Here is a 17,615-nt window from a genome sequence, read left to right as displayed (position 1 = left end):
CGCTCTTATTTGTCTGGAGTTTGGGCCATAATAACTAGCTAGGGTATATGGGACGTCATCTAGCTTACAGTTAAGGATTAGATATCTACCTCGGGGATCCTTGTAAGCGTTTAGCTTTTCAAAAAGTACGGCTTTGTGTATCAGAATCGCTACTCCCCTCGATTTCCCTATAAAGGAGGCTGTCTCTACTACCGGGTATTGCTTACAATGTAAGGGAACAGGTGCGCCATCCACCCAGTGTGTCTCCTGTAAAAAAACAACCTTTGACTTAGCATGGTTGAGATAGTTCAGAAGTCTGCTTCTTTTATTTGGCGTGTTAAGTCCTCTAACGTTATGGGAGGTACAAATTAGGGACATGTTTATGTAGAATTATACGCTCTTCAACAGGAAGAGGAAAGGAAAAAAAAAAAAGGGGGGGGGGAGGAAAAATGTAGGAACGGCTAGGGGGGTTGCTCTCACAGTACTAATCGCACTATATAAGGGTGTAATGTGAAAACTTTCTAGCAATTGTGGTATTGTCTAGAGAAACTGCTTAAATAGTCCTCCTCAAGGGAGGGGGCTCCTTATAAGAGAAGGGAATAAGGGAGTGTGGGTTGTGGGGGGGGAGGTGGTTAGCAATAATTGTTGGCTTTCTGCCAAAGATATAATTCTTTAAAGAAGAGGGAAGGTCGCAAATGTACAGGGTTAATAAGTGGGCAAGGAATTATAAAAAAAAAAAAGAAAAATTTTCTTAAAATAACGGCCATTATGCTTGTCGCATGTAAAGAATAAAAAAAAAACATAAGGACAAATTTGACAGTGTATTAATAATGAAAGGAAAGAAAAAACAGTGTCATTTACCAAAAAATCAACCATCAACATTATAACATAAACATCAACTAATATCTAACTGTAGAACAGTGTATGACCTTAGGTCTATTTTAGGTGCAGTCTCTCCATGTCTTTCAATAAAATAGAGTGTCCTCTGTCCAAAATACTAGGTATTGTGTGGATGTATCACCTCTAGCTAGCTCTATATAAGTCCTATGTAAAAGAGGATAGGGCATATCCAAGGATCCAGACTTAAATTGTTCTTGATGTGCTGGTTTGTTTGATGTGAAGGTGTAATATGATAGATAAATAAGTAAATAGATAAATAATGAGTATCAATATCTCTCTAGGTGGGGTATCATATTATGGCCTGAGGGAGGGCAGATGTCTCTGCCGAATGCTTAAAGTACTCTGGTCCACATGAGCGTCAGTGCAATATATTATAAGGTCTAAGAACATCTGCTATATTGAGGCTACAACCATCCTCTCTTCCTCAGATGGCATTCTAAAAGGAATTAAAGGGCTCAGGTCCTAACTTATACTTTAGGTTCTACTATTTCTTGATAAGGTTAGAGAAGCTATACATGCCATCATATTACCATGGGAGTGGGGGTGCGTGGTCTGCTATGTGTGTAGTCTAGGCTTATGTAAGTCATAGTCTAGGTTTGAGGTGATATGTAAGAGGGAGGCGAGCTGGGCTCCCACCACCCGACACTACATATTTTAGGCCTGCAGCTACAAAGGGTGTATGTTGGTCCCCGTCCGTGTCAGCTTCGTGTGGCAAGCTTACATATCTAAATTACATTTAAACATATCGCCTGAAGAACATGCGTAAGCTAGAATTGCCTGAGGAACAGCATTCATCTGCTAATCTGTGTGATGTCAAAATGCACTTCTCACTTTAACCAAGCTCAATCTATAAATAAGTTTACATTGAAACAGCAGCTACAGTTATATATAACATAAAACTTGCAAGTACGCCTTTGAGATCCACATCATCAATAGACAGTTCAATAGGTTGGAAGGGGCTGACCATTCCTTTGCTGAAACACTGAGTTGGCTGCGCTGGGGTTGCGATTTTTCTCTATGTGGGGCAGCAGATTCCATAATTGTAGGAGTTCATAGCCTTTAGATGGTTTCATAATCGTGAACACCTGGTTGTTCTTGAAGACTAGCAATTTCTCTTGTTAAGTGTATCCAGTCCACGGATCATCCATTACTTATGGGATATTAACTCCTCCCCAACAGGAAGTGCAAGAGGATTCACCCAGCAGAGCTGCTATATAGCTCCTCCCCTAACTGCCATTACCAGTCATTCTCTTGCACCCAACGAATAGATAGGATGTGTGAGAGGACTGTGGTGATTATACTTAGTTTCATACCTTCAATCAAAAGTTTGTTATTTTATAATAGCACCGGAGTGTGTTATTCCTTCTCTGGTAGAATTTGAAGAAGAATCTACCTGAGTTTTTCTATGATTTTAGCCGGAGTAGTTAAGATCATATTGCTGTTTCTCGGCCATCTGAGGAGAGGTAAACTTCAGATCAGGGGACAGCGGGCAGATTAATCTGCAAAGAGGTATGTAGCAGCTTATTATTTTCTGACAATGGAATTGATGAGAAAATTCTGCCATACCGATATAATGTAAACTCAGCCTTAAATGCAGTAGCAGCAACTGGTATCAGGCTGTCATGTATGTATATTTTACACTTCAGTATTCTGGGGAATGGCACTTCACTGGAATTATACTGTATGCATAAAACTTTAGCCTAATTTGCAGGGACTAGCAACAGGCTTTTTAATAACACTCAATTTATTAATGTTAAACGTTTTTTGCTGGCATGTAAAATCGTTTAATTTTCTGAGGTACTGGGTGAAAAAATGTTTTGGGCACTATTTTTTTCCACTTGGCAGTCGTTTTATTTAATTTATGACAGTTTACTGATCTCTCTCACTGTTATGTGTGAGGGGGAGGGGCCTTTTTTGGCGCTTTTGCTACGCATCAAAAAATTCAGTCAGAAGTTTATTGTCTTCCCTGCATGATCCGGTTCATCTCTACAGAACGCAGGGGTCTTCAAAACTTGTTTTGAGGGAGGTAATCACTCACAGCAGAGCTGTGAGATTGTAGTTGACTGTGATAAAAAAACGTTTATTTCTGTATTTTTTTTTTTTCTGCTATCAGGGTTAGTTATCCTTTGCTAAAATTGTGTTTTTTACAAAGATTTGATGCTATAACTTTTCAGTTTATTAATTTTCAACTGTCATAACTTTTTCTGTGCTTCTTATAGGCACAGTACGTTTTCATATTATAGTAAATTACTTGAAAAGTGTGTTAAACATGTCTGATTCAGAGGAAGATATCTGTGCTATATGTGCTAAAGCCAAAGTGGAGCCCAATAGAAATTTATGTACTAACTGTATTGATGCTACTTTAAATAAAAGTCAATCTGTACAAATTGAACATATTTCACCAAACAACGAGGGGAGAGTTATCAGGAGGTAAAGGCCATGCCCTGCCTCAAGACAGAGCCAAACCTAAGGCTAGACAGTCTAATTTTCGTTCCTTTCGTAATTTCAAAGCAGGAGCAGCATCAACTTCCTCTGCACCAAAACAGGAAGGAGCTGTTGCTCGCTACAGACAAGGCTGGAGACCTAACCAGTCCTGGAACAAGGGCAAGCAGGCCAGGAAACCTGCTGCTGCCCCTAAGACAGCATGAATCGAGGGCCCCCCGATCCGGGAACGGATCTAGTGGGGGGCAGACTTTCTCTCTTCGCCCAGGCTTGGGCAAGAGATGTCCAGGATCCCTGGGCGTTAGAGATCATATCTCAGGGATACCTTCTAGACTTCAAATTCTCTCCCCCAAGAGGGAGATTTCATCTGTCAAGGTTGTCAACAAACCAAATAAAGAAAGAGGTGTTTCTACGCTGCGTACAAGATCTTTTATTAATGGGAGTGATCCATCCGGTTCCGCGATCGGAACAAGGACAAGGGTTTTACTCAAATCTGTTTGTGGTTCCCAAAAAAGAGGGAACGTTCAGGCCAATCTTGGATTTAAAGATCCTAAACAAATTCCTAAGAGTTCCATCGTTCAAAATGGAAACTATTCGGACAATTTTACCCATGATCCAAAAAGGGTCAGTACATGACCACAGTGGATTTAAAGGATGCTTACCTTCACATACCGATTCACAAAGATCATTACCGGTATCTAAGGTTTGCCTTTCTAGACAGGCATTACCAGTTTGTAGCTCTTCCATTCGGATTGGCTACGGCTCCGAGAATCTTCACAAAGGTTCTGGGTGCTCTTCTGGCGGTACTAAGACCGCGAGGAATTGCGGTAGCTCCGTACCTAGACAACATTCTGATACAAGCTTCAAGCTTTCAAACTGCCAAGTCTCATACAGAGTTAGTACTGGCATTTCTAAGGTCGCATGGATGGAAGGTGAACGAAAAGAAGAGTTCTCTCTTTCCACTCACAAGAGTTCCCTTCTTGGGGACTCTTATAGATTCTGTAGAAATGAAGATTTACCTGACAGAAGACAGGTTAACAAAGCTTCAAAATGCATGCCGTGTCCTTCATTCCATTCAACACCCGTCAGTAGCTCAATGCATGGAGGTGATCGGCTTAATGGTAGCAGCAATGGACATAGTACCCTTTGCACGCCTACATCTCAGACCGCTGCAATTGTGCATGCTAAGTCAGTGGAATGGGGATTACTCAGACTTGTCCCCTACTCTGAATCTGGATCAAGAGACCAGAAATTCTCTTCTATGGTGGCTTTCTCGGCCACATCTGTCCAGGGGGATGCCATTCAGCAGGCCGGACTGGACAATTGTAACAACAGACGCCAGCCTACTAGGTTGGGGCGCTGTCTGGAATTCTCTGAAGGCTCAGGGACAATGGAATCAGGAGGAGAGTCTCCTACCAATAAACATTCTGGAATTGAGAGCAGTTCTCAATGCCCTTCTGGCTTGGCCCCAGTTAACAACTCGGGGGTTCATCAGGTTTCAGTCGGACAACATCACGACTGTAGCTTACATCAACCATCAGGGAGGGACAAGAAGCTCCCTAGCAATGATGGAAGTATCAAAGATAATTCGCTGGGCAGAGTCTCACTCTTGCCACCTGTCAGCAATCCACATCCCGGGAGTGGAGAACTGGGAGGCGGATTTCTTAAGTCGTCAGACTTTTCATCCGGGGGAGTGGGAACTTCATCCGGAGGTCTTTGCCCAAATACTTTGACGTTGGGGCAAACCAGAGATAGATCTCATGGCGTCTCGACAGAACGCCAAGCTTCCTCGTTACGGGTCCAGATCCAGGGATCCGGGAGCGGTTCTGATAGATGCTTTGACAGCACCTTGGACCTTCGGGATGGCTTATGTGTTTCCACCCTTCCCGATGCTTCCTCGATTGATTGCCAGAATCAAACAGGAGAGAGCATCAGTGATTCTAATAGCGCCTGCATGGCCACGCAGGACTTGGTATGCAGATCTAGTGGACATGTCATCCTGTCCACCTTGGTCGCTACCTCTGAAACAGGACCTTCTGATCCAGGGTCCCTTCAAACATCAAAATCTAATTTCTCTGAAGCTGACTGCTTGGAAATTGAACGCTTGATTTTATCAAAACGTGGTTTTTCTGAGTCAGTTATTGATACCTTAATACAGGCTAGGAAGCCTGTTACCAGAAAGATTTACCATAAGATATGGCGCAAATACTTATATTGGTGCGAATCCAAGAGTTACTCATGGAGTAAGGTTAGGATTCCGAGGATATTGTCTTTTCTACAAGAAGGTTTAGAAAAGGGTTTATCCGCTAGTTCCTTAAAGGGACAGATTTCAGCTCTGTCCATTCTTTTTTTTTTTTTTTTGAATAATTTTTATTGAGGATTTTTCAAAATGACAACATAAAACCATGACATATACATATTACAAAACATAGTAGTGATTGTCTTAACAACAATATGACAGGAAAAGAAAACATAACATGAATGTCAAAATATATCTGAAACCCTCCTTTTATTTTTTTTATAGGATACTGTGAGTAGCTATTATTCCAGGCCATAGTGGTAAAAGACGCTCTGAAAGAGCACTGTAGCTACTAGATAGACCCAATTTATTAAGAACTAATTCGTCATATAATTGAATGCTTCTTATTTTTAAGGGCAGGGTCATGATATCAGGAGCAAAATAAAGAGCAAGGGGGAAATTAGGGAGATGTCAGCGGGTAAGCACCGCTTATACAAATAATTTTTCTATGTAATCATATTATTACCTACTTAAGTTATTTGATGAAAATAATAGGGATAGCAATGTAACTAGCTATGGTTAACAGCAGTGGGGGGGGGCGGAAGACCATAGAGATGTTAATTGACTAGGTCAATTATTTATTATAACATAATGCGTGGCGTGCGAGACTAAGCCATACGGGAGTTAAGTGTAATTCGTAATGCGCATCAAGAAAGAGCAAGTATAGCTCCAGTCTGGTTAGGAAGAGGTCTATATTACATTATTGGAGCATTTATGCAGTATCTCCTCTCAGGGATATTGTCACCACTGGACAGAGACGGTTGAGGGATGGTGGATATGACCCGCTCACAGGTGCAGAGCGGGAAAGGATGAGGGGAGATACAGTCGGTAGAGAAATGTCATGGGAGCTAGTGGCTCTGTAAAACAGAAACCTGGGAATAGTATAGTAGTTAAAAAGTAAAAATATATAGGGGATAATAAACATGTAAATATAGGCTATACTATACGGTATTAGAGATACATGTTGGGTATAATTGTATGTTAATTTTTTATCATCTGGGATATACTATATATCTAGCAAAGATAAGTATAATGAAATCATACTAGACATTAGGAATATGCATAGCAAACCCCTTTCCATCATAGTAGCATATGGTCTAGGGGGTGTAGGTATATAGTTGTAGAACAATAGGAGAATGTCACTAGAAGTACAACGTGAATTGTGGTACGGAGGCACCTTTCAAAACCTATAAGCAGCTATAGTAGTCTATGAAATACCTATAACAATAGCAGATAATAGCAAGTAGGGAACATATGCGGGTTATGTAAAAAGAAAGGGTTCTCTATATAATGGGAAATGGAAATAACTCAAAAAATACCTAGAGCCTAGAAAATGAACATAAGATAAATATAAACAACAGATCTCAGTGTCATAGGCATAAAAAAGCTATGTGAACTTAAAATATTGGTAATTACATATTGCTTTGGAATCACTTCTATTTAGCAAGCCTGACTCATACCAGAATCATTTAACAGCAGGTGAATAATAATAGCTATATCTTCCCCACAATCCAGGAACTAAAATTAAAATATATGAAACATTAGGTGATGACTTGAAATACATTAGATAATTATCATTTTCGTCAGTGTAATATTTAAGATAAGTTTGGTATAGGTATATCCGGTAGATTTGAGAGGGGAGCCCAGGATGGAAAGTAAACTGATGAAGGGCATTAAAGTATGAAATGGCGATATAGCTAGGTCAGGGGAGCTGGTTGCTACAGCTGTCATAGTAGAGAGGCTAGGCCATATACTAGTAATACTAAAGTAGTGAAAGGCATCAACCTCTAGGGATGTTGTGAACACATATGAACGTATAATTGATCCTAATAGGGAGGTAACTGTGCATGTACCAGCTACTCTATGGCATATTAAATGCTACAAGGTATATAATTACACTATATGTATGATGCATTATAATCATAGGTAAAAGACAACATTATCGCAATATACAGAGGTATGTCTAAACAAATGAGGCCTAGTCACAGCTGGCTGCATTGGTGGAAGCTGTTAATATAGCATGTAACTCAAATCTGCCAGGACCTGGCGGAGGAGCAGCATTACAAATATTTGAATTGTGGGGCGCTGTGTGTCATAGAAATGGCTAGCATACTCTGCAGGGGAGTCTATAGGAACAAGCTTCTCACCTGTCAGGTAGTGAAGTTCCTTTGAAAAGATCTCTGATGAAACTTGTAGATAACCCTGATGCTAACCCAGATATGTAGGAATATGTAGATATGTAGGAAAACAACACTATTAACAAATAACTATAAGCCAATTGGCTAACCCATGCAGCCCTCCAAACATATCTCCCAAGGAAAACATTCAGTATGGAAATAAAAAGGAGCAACTGATTGTTTAGGATAGTAATTAAGAACCATGTCTTACAGTACAATTTCACAGTGGTAATAGGATCAACCCTCTCTCCAGCAGGTATGTAATATCAGACTTCGGTAGCGGATCATCTGGGAGCTGCTCGCAATAGGGCAAACATAATACCATCCTTACATCTATGTATTCATTCGGATCACTCAGCGCTGCCTGAATTTCGTAGCTCCGTGAATCAGCCTCATCCTCCGGTGTCTGGGTGCGGGAGGAGCTCGCACAGATAGTGAGTGGGGGAGTCTCTGAGGACTGCCCGAAAATGCTGCCCGTTAGAAACAACGGGGCTGATTTTGGCCCATCCTCCGGTCTCCTTAAAGCTGAGTCCTCTTCAGCGCCATTTTTTCTCCCGATTGGTACCAGATCTATACACTCGAGCTCCTCTGTTTGTGGTGCAGAAAGGCAGTTCAGTATTGTCTTTAGATCTTCAGCTAGGCTCCGATAATGGGTCTCCAGAAGTCTCTGAGTGCTCAACTCCCATGTTTGCAGAGCGTCCACAATGGTCTGCGTAGCTACATATGAGCTGTGCTCACAAGTCCCATGTGGCATAATAAAAGCTAATTCTTTCTGTATGAACAGCTCAAAAAAGAACGATCTGTCCTTACTTTGAATGTAGAACAGCTAGGATTGGAATTTAGCTGAATAGTACAATAATTTCAGGCTCTGAAGTATATTTTAATTGCTATATATTTAGCTGAGAGCCAGGAGCTTCCCAAATACACGTCTGTCTGCTTTAGTAGCTGGCTCCGCCCCCCCCTCTGTCCATTCTTTTACACAAACATCTGTCAGAAGTTCCGGACGTTCAAGCTTTTTGTCAGGCTTTAGCTAGGATCAAGCCTGTGTTTAAAACTGTTGCTCCACCATGGAGTTTGAACTTAGTTCTTAATGTTTGAACCCCTTCATTCCATTGATATCAAGTTGTTATCTTGGAAAGTTCTGTTTTTAATGGCGATTTCCTCGGCTCGAAGAGTCTCTGAGTTATCTGCCTTACATTGTGATTCTCCTTATCTGATTTTTCATTCAGACAAGGTAGTTCTGCGTACTAAACCTGGGTTCCTACCTAAGGTGGTCACTAACAGGAATATCAATCAAGAGATTGTGGTTCCATCTTTGTGTCCTAATCCTTCTTCGAAAAAGGAACGTCTGCTACACAATCTAGATGTAGTCCGTGCCCTGAAATTTTATCTACAGGCAACTAAGGATTTTCGACAAACGTCTTCCCTGTTTGTCGTTTATTCTGGTCAGAGGAGAGGTCAAAAAGCTTCGGCTACCTCTCTCTCCTTTTGGCTTCGTAGCATAATACGGTTAGCCTATGAGACTGCTGGACAGCAGCCTCCTGAAAGAATTACAGCACATTCTACTAGAGCTGTGGCTTCCACTTGGGCCTTTAAGAATGAGGCTTCTGTTGAACAGATTTGCAAGGCTGCAACTTGGTCTTCTCTTCATACTTTTTCCAAATTTTACAAATTTGACACTTTTGCTTCTTCGGAGGCTGTTTTTGGGATAAAGGTTCTTCAGGCAGTGGTTCCTTCCGTATAAAGAGCCTGCCTGTCCCTCCCGTCATCCGTGTACTTTAGCTTTGGTATTGGTATCCCATAAGTAATGGATGATCCGTGGACTGGATACACTTAACAAGAGAAAACATAATTTATGCTTACCTGATAAATTTATTTCTCTTGTAGTGTATCCAGTCCACGGCCCGCCCTGTCACTTTAAGGCAGGTAATTTTAACATTAAACTACAGTCACCACTGCACCCTATGGTTTTCCTTTCTCTGCATGTTTTCGGTCGAATGACTGGTAATGGCAGTTAGGGGAGGAGCTATATAGCAGCTCTGCTGGGTGAATCCTCTTGCACTTCCTGTTGGGGAGGAGTTAATATCCCATAAGTAATGGATGGTCCGTGGACTGGATACACTACAAGAGAAATAAATTTATCAGGTAAGCATAAATTATGTTTTTATGGGGTAGCCCCATCTATATCTGATGTTATTCTTTCTGAGAGTGAGGGTGATTTCAGCAAAGTCCTCGTGGACAAGTCAGGAAATATTTGGATATCTTTGAACTTGTCTGGCAAGGTGGGTTTCTGAAAGTGGGCTCTTTGAATTCTCTCTTTATAAGTAAAGTAATGTAGCCGGACAATAATGTCTCTTGGTTGGTCTTCTGATAAGCCTTTGGGCTTAAGCGAGCGATGGGCTCTGTCCATCAAATCTTCAGAGTCTGCCTTTGGGGGGGGTTATGTATGGAACAGCTCCCTCAGGAATGTTTGTAAATCAGCCGTGGAGACAGTCTCGGGCACCCCTCGAATCCTTAAGTTATTTCGCCGAGACCTATCTTCAAGGTTGGCTATTTTGTCCTCCTGAGAGATGCTGTGTGAAGTCTAAGAGGTTGGATTGCTCTGTGGAAATGTCTTCATGATGCCTTTTAAGGGAGTCAATACGCTCATTCATAGACGAAATTTATTTTTTTAGTTCAGCAGTAGAAGCTGCTATCTTGGCCATGAATGAGGCATTGTGTTTGTCTAGCAGCGATTTTAAAGAGTCCATAATAAAAGTAGGGGTAACTGCTGCTGATGAGGATTGTTGTATATCTTGCATGGCTGATATTGTGAGCTCAGAAGATTCACATCTAGGCGAGTCAGGGGCCTCCATCTCACCTTGTGCCACTGCACAAGAGGGCCCAAAATGATCAATCACTGTTTTTTTTAGGTGGAAAAGATTGTTTGTTCTTCTTTCTAGCAGATTGTGACATGTTAGATAAATATTGGAGTCGTGGAAAATCTTTATGCAATGCTGGGCTGTGATTGCATCAGAGAGGTGAATATAAGGACAGTGTGCTGGAGCTAGATTGTAATACACTGTGTGTTAGACAAGCTTGAGCGGCCTAAATATATTATTCCATTTCACTGAGATGCAAAACTTCCTATAATGGAGAAAGACCTGGGTGATAAAGGTCTGCTGCTGCTAAGTTTCTAGGCCTTCATTACTAAGTACCAGCCATATAGGGGAAGCTTGATGTTAATCGTTGGCATCTAGACTCAGTAAAACTTTAGATTCTCATCTGAACTCTGTTGTAGGGTGCAACACAGAAGAGAAAAAAGCAGAAAAGTACAAAGCTGTGCTAGCGTGTTATTCAAACTGTCTCTTCATTTATCTGTCCTGAAACTGTACTAGTGGCCGCGTTTCTTCTGAAGCCAGGCCTAAGGACCAATAACAGTGGGTGCTATATAGTAAGGGCCAGGTGACAATGCGGTAAACACCGCGATCCGTACTACTCACAGGATATGCGGTTATGCAGTGGTAGCTCCACCCGGACTCCTTGAAAAGACCTCCTCAGCAATCTGGTAGTGAGCCGACATAGGAGATGCACCGCATGGAGTTCCGTCGCACTTACTGCTGCGTGGATTGCGGCCTGCACCTCTATCTGAAGTGGCGTTGTGCTCTGAGTGGTAAATACGCTACGGCTGTTTTTTCTGAACATGGTGGATCTCCTCTTACTTTCGCAGCTTAGGTCCCGGATAGTGCGCACCAGGTCTCCCAGCATGGGACAGCGCAAGGGCCCCAGTGAGTTTAGCACGGTAACTCCGTGTGTCGAGCGCTCCGGTCAAATGAACTCACCGGACTTCAGTGCCTCACTCTAGCAAGGAGTGAGTGAGTCTAGGTTTGGGGTTGTTTTGGAGTTAGATTAGGAGATATTATAAGGAATTACTTATACTGAGCGAGGAGCTCTCCTCAAATGCGACCGTTCCCTCTGCTTGCTGGCTCCGCCCCCGGGGGTGCATTTTTTATGACAACTATATCTCGAAAACCGACAAATAAAAAAAGAAACATGTTTTACCATTTCCCCAAAATCTACTTAAGGGGGATAAAAAGGGGGGGGGGGGCTGATTATACCTATAGCTCAAAAACAAGAAATGTTACAGATGTGAAAATTGGTATTTAGATTCTCCTTGAAAAAGTAAGAAACGTGTTTTACCATTTCCCCAAAATCCACTTAAGGGGGTCAAAAGTGTGGGGCTGATTTATGAGGATACCTATATCTCAAAAACAAAAGATGTTACAGATGTGAAAATGTGTATTTAGATTCTCCTTGAAAAATAAAGAAACAAGTGTTTTACCATTTCCGAAAAATCCATTTAAGGGTGGTCAAAAGGGAGGGGGGGCTGATTTATGAGGATACTTATATCGCAAAAACCAAAGATGTTACAGACGTGAAAATTGGTATTTAGATGCTCCTTGGAAAATAAAGAAATATGTGCTTGAACATTTCCCAAAATCCACTTAAAGGGGGGTCAAAAGGGGGGGCTGATTGAGCTTACGAAGCGCTCTTCGGTTTCCGCCACTATACAGGAAACACACTTTAAACTCTTGAGTCGCTGGTATCTCACCCCGGTCAGGCTTCACAGAATTTTCCCCTCCATGAGCAGCTCTTGTTGGAGAGGATGCGGTGGAGAAGGCTCACTGTCACATATATGGTGGTCATGCACCAAACTGGGCAATTATTGGACAAAAATGATCCCTATCATGTCAAACATTCTGAATACTCCCATACCAAATACTTTGGAAAGCATACTGTTTTGCTCTCTACCCACTATCAAAGAACCGGCTAAATTGGCTCTCCTGTTAATAATGATTACAGGAGCAAAAAAACTTATTCCTAAAAGATGGAAAACCCAATCAGTCCCAACAGTGGAGGAGTGGAGGAGGGAGGTCCTGGATCTTATTACCTTAGAGAGATATCATTATCTCAAAATAAACAAGCTTGATACCCATGAGATGATCCAGGCAATCTGGAATGGTACTATTTAAAAATGGCCTACACCCCCTTCCCTTCCTCCCCCCCCCCCTTTTTTTTTTTTTTTCTTTCTTCCCCTCTTTCCTCTCTGCTTATTCAATCTTTCTCTTTAGTGGTGCATAGCTTTCTTTATGTGCATCTGCTGAGTGTGAGGCTGAGGAAACAACATAGGTATCACCAAAAATTCTGTATGTATTACATACTTAAAAACTAGGTTTTTTGAAGACTGAAGTTTACTTTATATAATTCTATAAAGCAAGACAAAATGTTTAAAATAAAAAAGAAAGAAAGAGTCATATTTATGTATATACCGGTTTGCATAATTATATGTTATTTTTTTATTTAATGGAAGTTTGGTTGTGAATATTGTAAACCTGTGATTCAAATAATAAAGCTCTTTTGAAACAAAAAAAAAAAACAAAAAAAAAGGGGGGGGGGGGCTGATTTATGAGGATACCTATATCTCAAAAACCAAAAATGTTACAGACAAGAAAATTGGTATTTAGATTCTCTTTGAAAAATAAGAAACGTGTTTTACCAATTCCACAAAATCCACTTAAGGGGGGGTCAAAATGGGGGGCTAATTTATGAGGATACCTATATCTCAAAAACCTTACAGACGTGAAAATGGGTATTTAGATTACCCTTAAAAAAAAAAGAAATATGTGTTTTACCATTTCATGAAAATCCACTTTAGGGGGGTCAAAAGGGTGTGTGATTTATTAGGATACATATATCTCAAAAACTAAAGATGTTACAAATGTGAAAATTGGTATTTACATTCTCCTTTAAAAATAAAGAAACACATGTTTGACCTTTTCCCAAACATCCACTTAAGGGGGGGTCAAAAGGGGTGGTGATTTATGAGGATACCTATATCTGAAAAACCAAAGATGTTACAGATGTAAACATTGGTATTTACATTCTCCTTTAAAAATAAAGAAACACATTTTAACATTTCTCAAAAATACAGTTAAGGGGGATCAAAAAAGGGGGGGCTGGAGGATACCTATATCTAAAAAAACAAAGATATTACAGACGTGAAAATTGGTATTTAGATTCTCCTTTAAAAATAAAGAAATACGTGTCATGTCAGTGAGTGTGCAACCTGAATGGCACACACGTGAGGGCTAACGTTGTTGCGAGTGGTTGCATTTTTCACTAATTTTTACAAATCCCAAAATCCACGCAAGTGAAGCCACGGGCAACAGCTAGTCATAACATATGGAAAGCTTACTTTCTTTGGTATTCTTCTTAAGGATTTTTTCTTGGAAATCCTTTACAATTCCCAGAATACTTCAGTTCCTACAGGATTGATTAGATAATGACCTATCGGCTAGCTCTCTAAAGGATTATATATCGATTTTTTTTTTCTTCACAAAAAGTTGGCTAAGTTGCCAGATGTTCAAACTTTTGTTAAAGCCCTGGTAAGAATTTGTCCTGTTGATAGACCAATTTCTCCTCCTTGGAACTTGAATTTAGTTCTCTGCAAAGTTCTCCTTTTGAACCTATGCATATTTTTAGACCTTAAAATGTTGTCCTGGAGGATTATTTTCTTGCTGTGGACCAAATATGATTTTTTTCCAAAGGTGGTATCTTCAGAAATTATTAATCAGGAAATAGTTGTTCCTTCTTTGTGACCAAAGCCTTCTAACCCAAAAGGAAAGATTACTTCACAACCTAGATGTTATCAGAGCTTTAAAGTTCTATATTCAGGCTACTAAAGACTTTAGACAAACTTCCATTACTCTGGTCCTAGGAAGGGTCAGAAAGCTACAGCGGTAGCCCTGGCATCCTGGCTCAAACAAATTATTTGTAAGGCTTACTCTGTTGCAGTAAATTCACCACCCAAGAGATTAACTGCTCAATCCACAAGATAAGTATCTACTTCCTGTACTTTCAAGGATGATACCTCCTTGGAACAGCTTTTCAAGGTGGCAACTTGGTCTTCCCTTTAAACTTTTTCCAAATTTTATCATTTTATATTTATGCTTCTTCAGGGGAAATTCTTGTTAGGAAAGTCCTTCAGGCTGCAGTGTCCGGCAAATAGTAACTGCCTACTTTTTGTCCCACCCATTAACATGGACTCTTAGCTTGGGTATTGTATCCCACATGTTATGAAGCTATGGACTCTCATCAGCTAAGAAGGAAAACAGAATTTATACTTACTGAGAAATGTATTTCCTTCAGGCTGATGAGAGTCCATAGCCCCCAACCTATTTTTGTATATGGGTGACAGTTCTCATTTGCACCTCGTAACCCTGCTTTCTGTCTTTTCTACTTTTTTATTCTGTCTCTCTCCTCTGCTTGGCTATACGTAAATTGGAGAGGGAGAGGAGGTGGGAGGGGCTAAAGCTCTGTGAGGGTTCTTGACCTCCTCCTGATAGGCTGGAATATATACCACATGTTATGAACTATGGGCTTTCATCAGCTGAAGGAAATAAATTTATCACTAAGTATAAATTCTGTTATTAGCAAAAAAACAACTGCTCTGTCTAGCAGTGGGCTGTGCACACTAAAAATGAAGCTGTGGTTGGATCCTTTAACAAGATATATTAAAATATTTGCCTCTTTGCAAAGGGAACACAGTCTCCCAACATTTCTATGTGTATCTTCAGCTACGGCAATATGTGGGGGGCTTGGATAGAGACAATCCAAGATTTTGGGAAAGTTCACCTTTTTTACTTACACAATGGTTATATAAAATGGGTAGGTTCTCCCTTTCGGGCATCTATCAAGCCCTCCTGAAGTCACCTATACAAAAATTACAACCCCTGATATTAAAGAGCTGGGAAAGGGAAAGGTTTACAGAGATAACGTGGGCAGCAGACTGGAAAAAACAAAAAAGCTACCTTGTCGGCAACACTCAGGTAGTCGCAGATATGGATATTTCACAGATCTTACTTGACACTAAGGGGTTTGGCTAAATGGGTTCATAATTGGACTAATAGATATGTTAAATGTTCTATGCAAGCCCCTACTTTACTACATTATTTTTGGACATGCCCATTAATTAATCAGTTCTAGAGTAAGCTCCAATACTGGATCAACAGGAAATTGGACATACAAATAGAACTTCTTTCTCAACACATACTATTACTACTACATACTATTCTTACAGTGAGATAATAGATATAGCCCATCTGACTCTGTACTTACTCTAACAGTTTTACTAGCTAGAAAGTGTATTCTCCAGAATATTTTAAAAACTTTTTAAAACTGCAAATGTTTACAGAACAATTGGATGTGAGGGCAGATGTGCAAAATAGATTAGCTCTTTTTCTTTGTAAGTGGCATAAGCTAATCCTAACAAAGTGCAAAGCCAGCTTTTAAGACCCTTTCAAAACTCAGTGATTTCTATGGAAGAGACTTTAAGGGGAGAATGGCCTAACGTATTCGCCTCTGTTTAGATGGCTCTCACTATTCCCCCATCCTTTATCTCCCCCCCCCCCCCCCCCCACTGTTTTATCTCTCCCTCCCTCCAACCTGTTTTTATTAAAAATTAAATTAAATTAAGGAACATTTGGATTATGTATTGGATCTGTAATAGCCGGTGATGCTGCTGATCTTCCTATAAGTTGATGGAATGGCATTATTCGTCTTGATGGAATGGCATTATTCATCTTAAGACTATGCTATATGTATATAAATGTCATGCTCTATGATTTGTAATTCCTTCAATAAAAAGAAGTTATTAAAAAAAATGAAGCTGTGCGCTCTAAAAAAAATAGATGTGTGCACACACACTTTAGAGGAAATGGTGCAAGGGACATAAAAGTATATATAGCACAATAAAGCAGCTAATACCAACAAACAAACAACAAAAAGGCATAGTCAATTTTTAAAACACATATATAAAATAATATATATATACAGTATATATTTATAATAAATATATAGGCAGGTTATATGTACTATAATTATAACATCTAATTGTTAATCATAATAGAAATCCTAATTTCTACCCTGCCCCTGTTATATCTAAATGCAAGAACTTACTTTGGGGTAATTTTGGACTCCAGAGGGCACCATGCAGAGACTTGACATGTTTTAGTAGTTGCATTGTATGGTATGCAACGCCCAGTTTGAATTCCTAAAGGAATGGAAATATTTGAATGGAATTAATGGATGACATCAATATATTATGCTTCCTAAGATACATCTCACTCCAATCTACATACAGTATGTAATAGTTATACATTGCTATATTTCAATGTGCTATATTTAATATACATTATAATACCTTGTTATGTCCCCTACTACAAATTTAAGAGCAGCATTATAGCATTATTACAGCTGCCTTTGTTTCTCCTGGAATACCAACTCATTACGTCATTGTGACAGCATTATGACATGACACCCACATTTCGTTATGATTCAAATAGAGTGAACAATTTGAAATAATATACTTCTATTATCAAATTAACTTTGTACTCTTCGTATACTTTGTTGAAAATCAGGTAGGTAGGCTCAGGAGTGTACCCTTGTCTGAAGCTCTATATGGCAGACATTGTATAAGGATGCCTTTATCTCCTTAACGACACCTGCGTGTATGTCGGCTAAAGATTTTACACTAAGGGGTTAAAGAGCCCTGCATGATTACTCAAAGCCCCTTAGAACACAGGCCATACAGGGTAAAGCTTTGTTGTTAAAGGGATATTAAATTGATAGGTATAACTACAGTAGCACAGCTACTACTTACCATGCTGTTGTTTGTCCTCTTATGGCTGCAGCTCTCTTTAAAGCTGTTCTCCTTATTTTACCCCTTTACAAGTGCTGGTTAGTGAAGCTCTGCATCTGTACACAGCTCCGCCATTTTT

General features: G+C 40.1%; 1 protein-coding gene across 1 annotated transcript in view; it reads right to left on the bottom strand.

Annotated features, from left to right (window-relative positions):
• Positions 1-17,615, bottom strand: part of LOC128646952 (P2X purinoceptor 7-like) — a 730,384-nt gene that overhangs the window by 330,201 nt on the left and 382,568 nt on the right. Inside the window, exon 6 of the mRNA XM_053699762.1 lies at positions 16,795-16,888. Within this exon, the coding sequence (XP_053555737.1) occupies positions 16,795-16,888 (94 nt within the window). The remainder of the gene's footprint in view (positions 1-16,794; positions 16,889-17,615) is intronic.

Source organism: Bombina bombina, chromosome 2 (assembly GCF_027579735.1).
Source record: "Bombina bombina isolate aBomBom1 chromosome 2, aBomBom1.pri, whole genome shotgun sequence".
Classification (NCBI taxonomy): domain Eukaryota; kingdom Metazoa; phylum Chordata; class Amphibia; order Anura; family Bombinatoridae; genus Bombina; species Bombina bombina.
The sequence above is the reverse complement of the archived record's forward strand: the minus strand, read 5'-3'. Positions and strand labels throughout refer to the sequence as shown.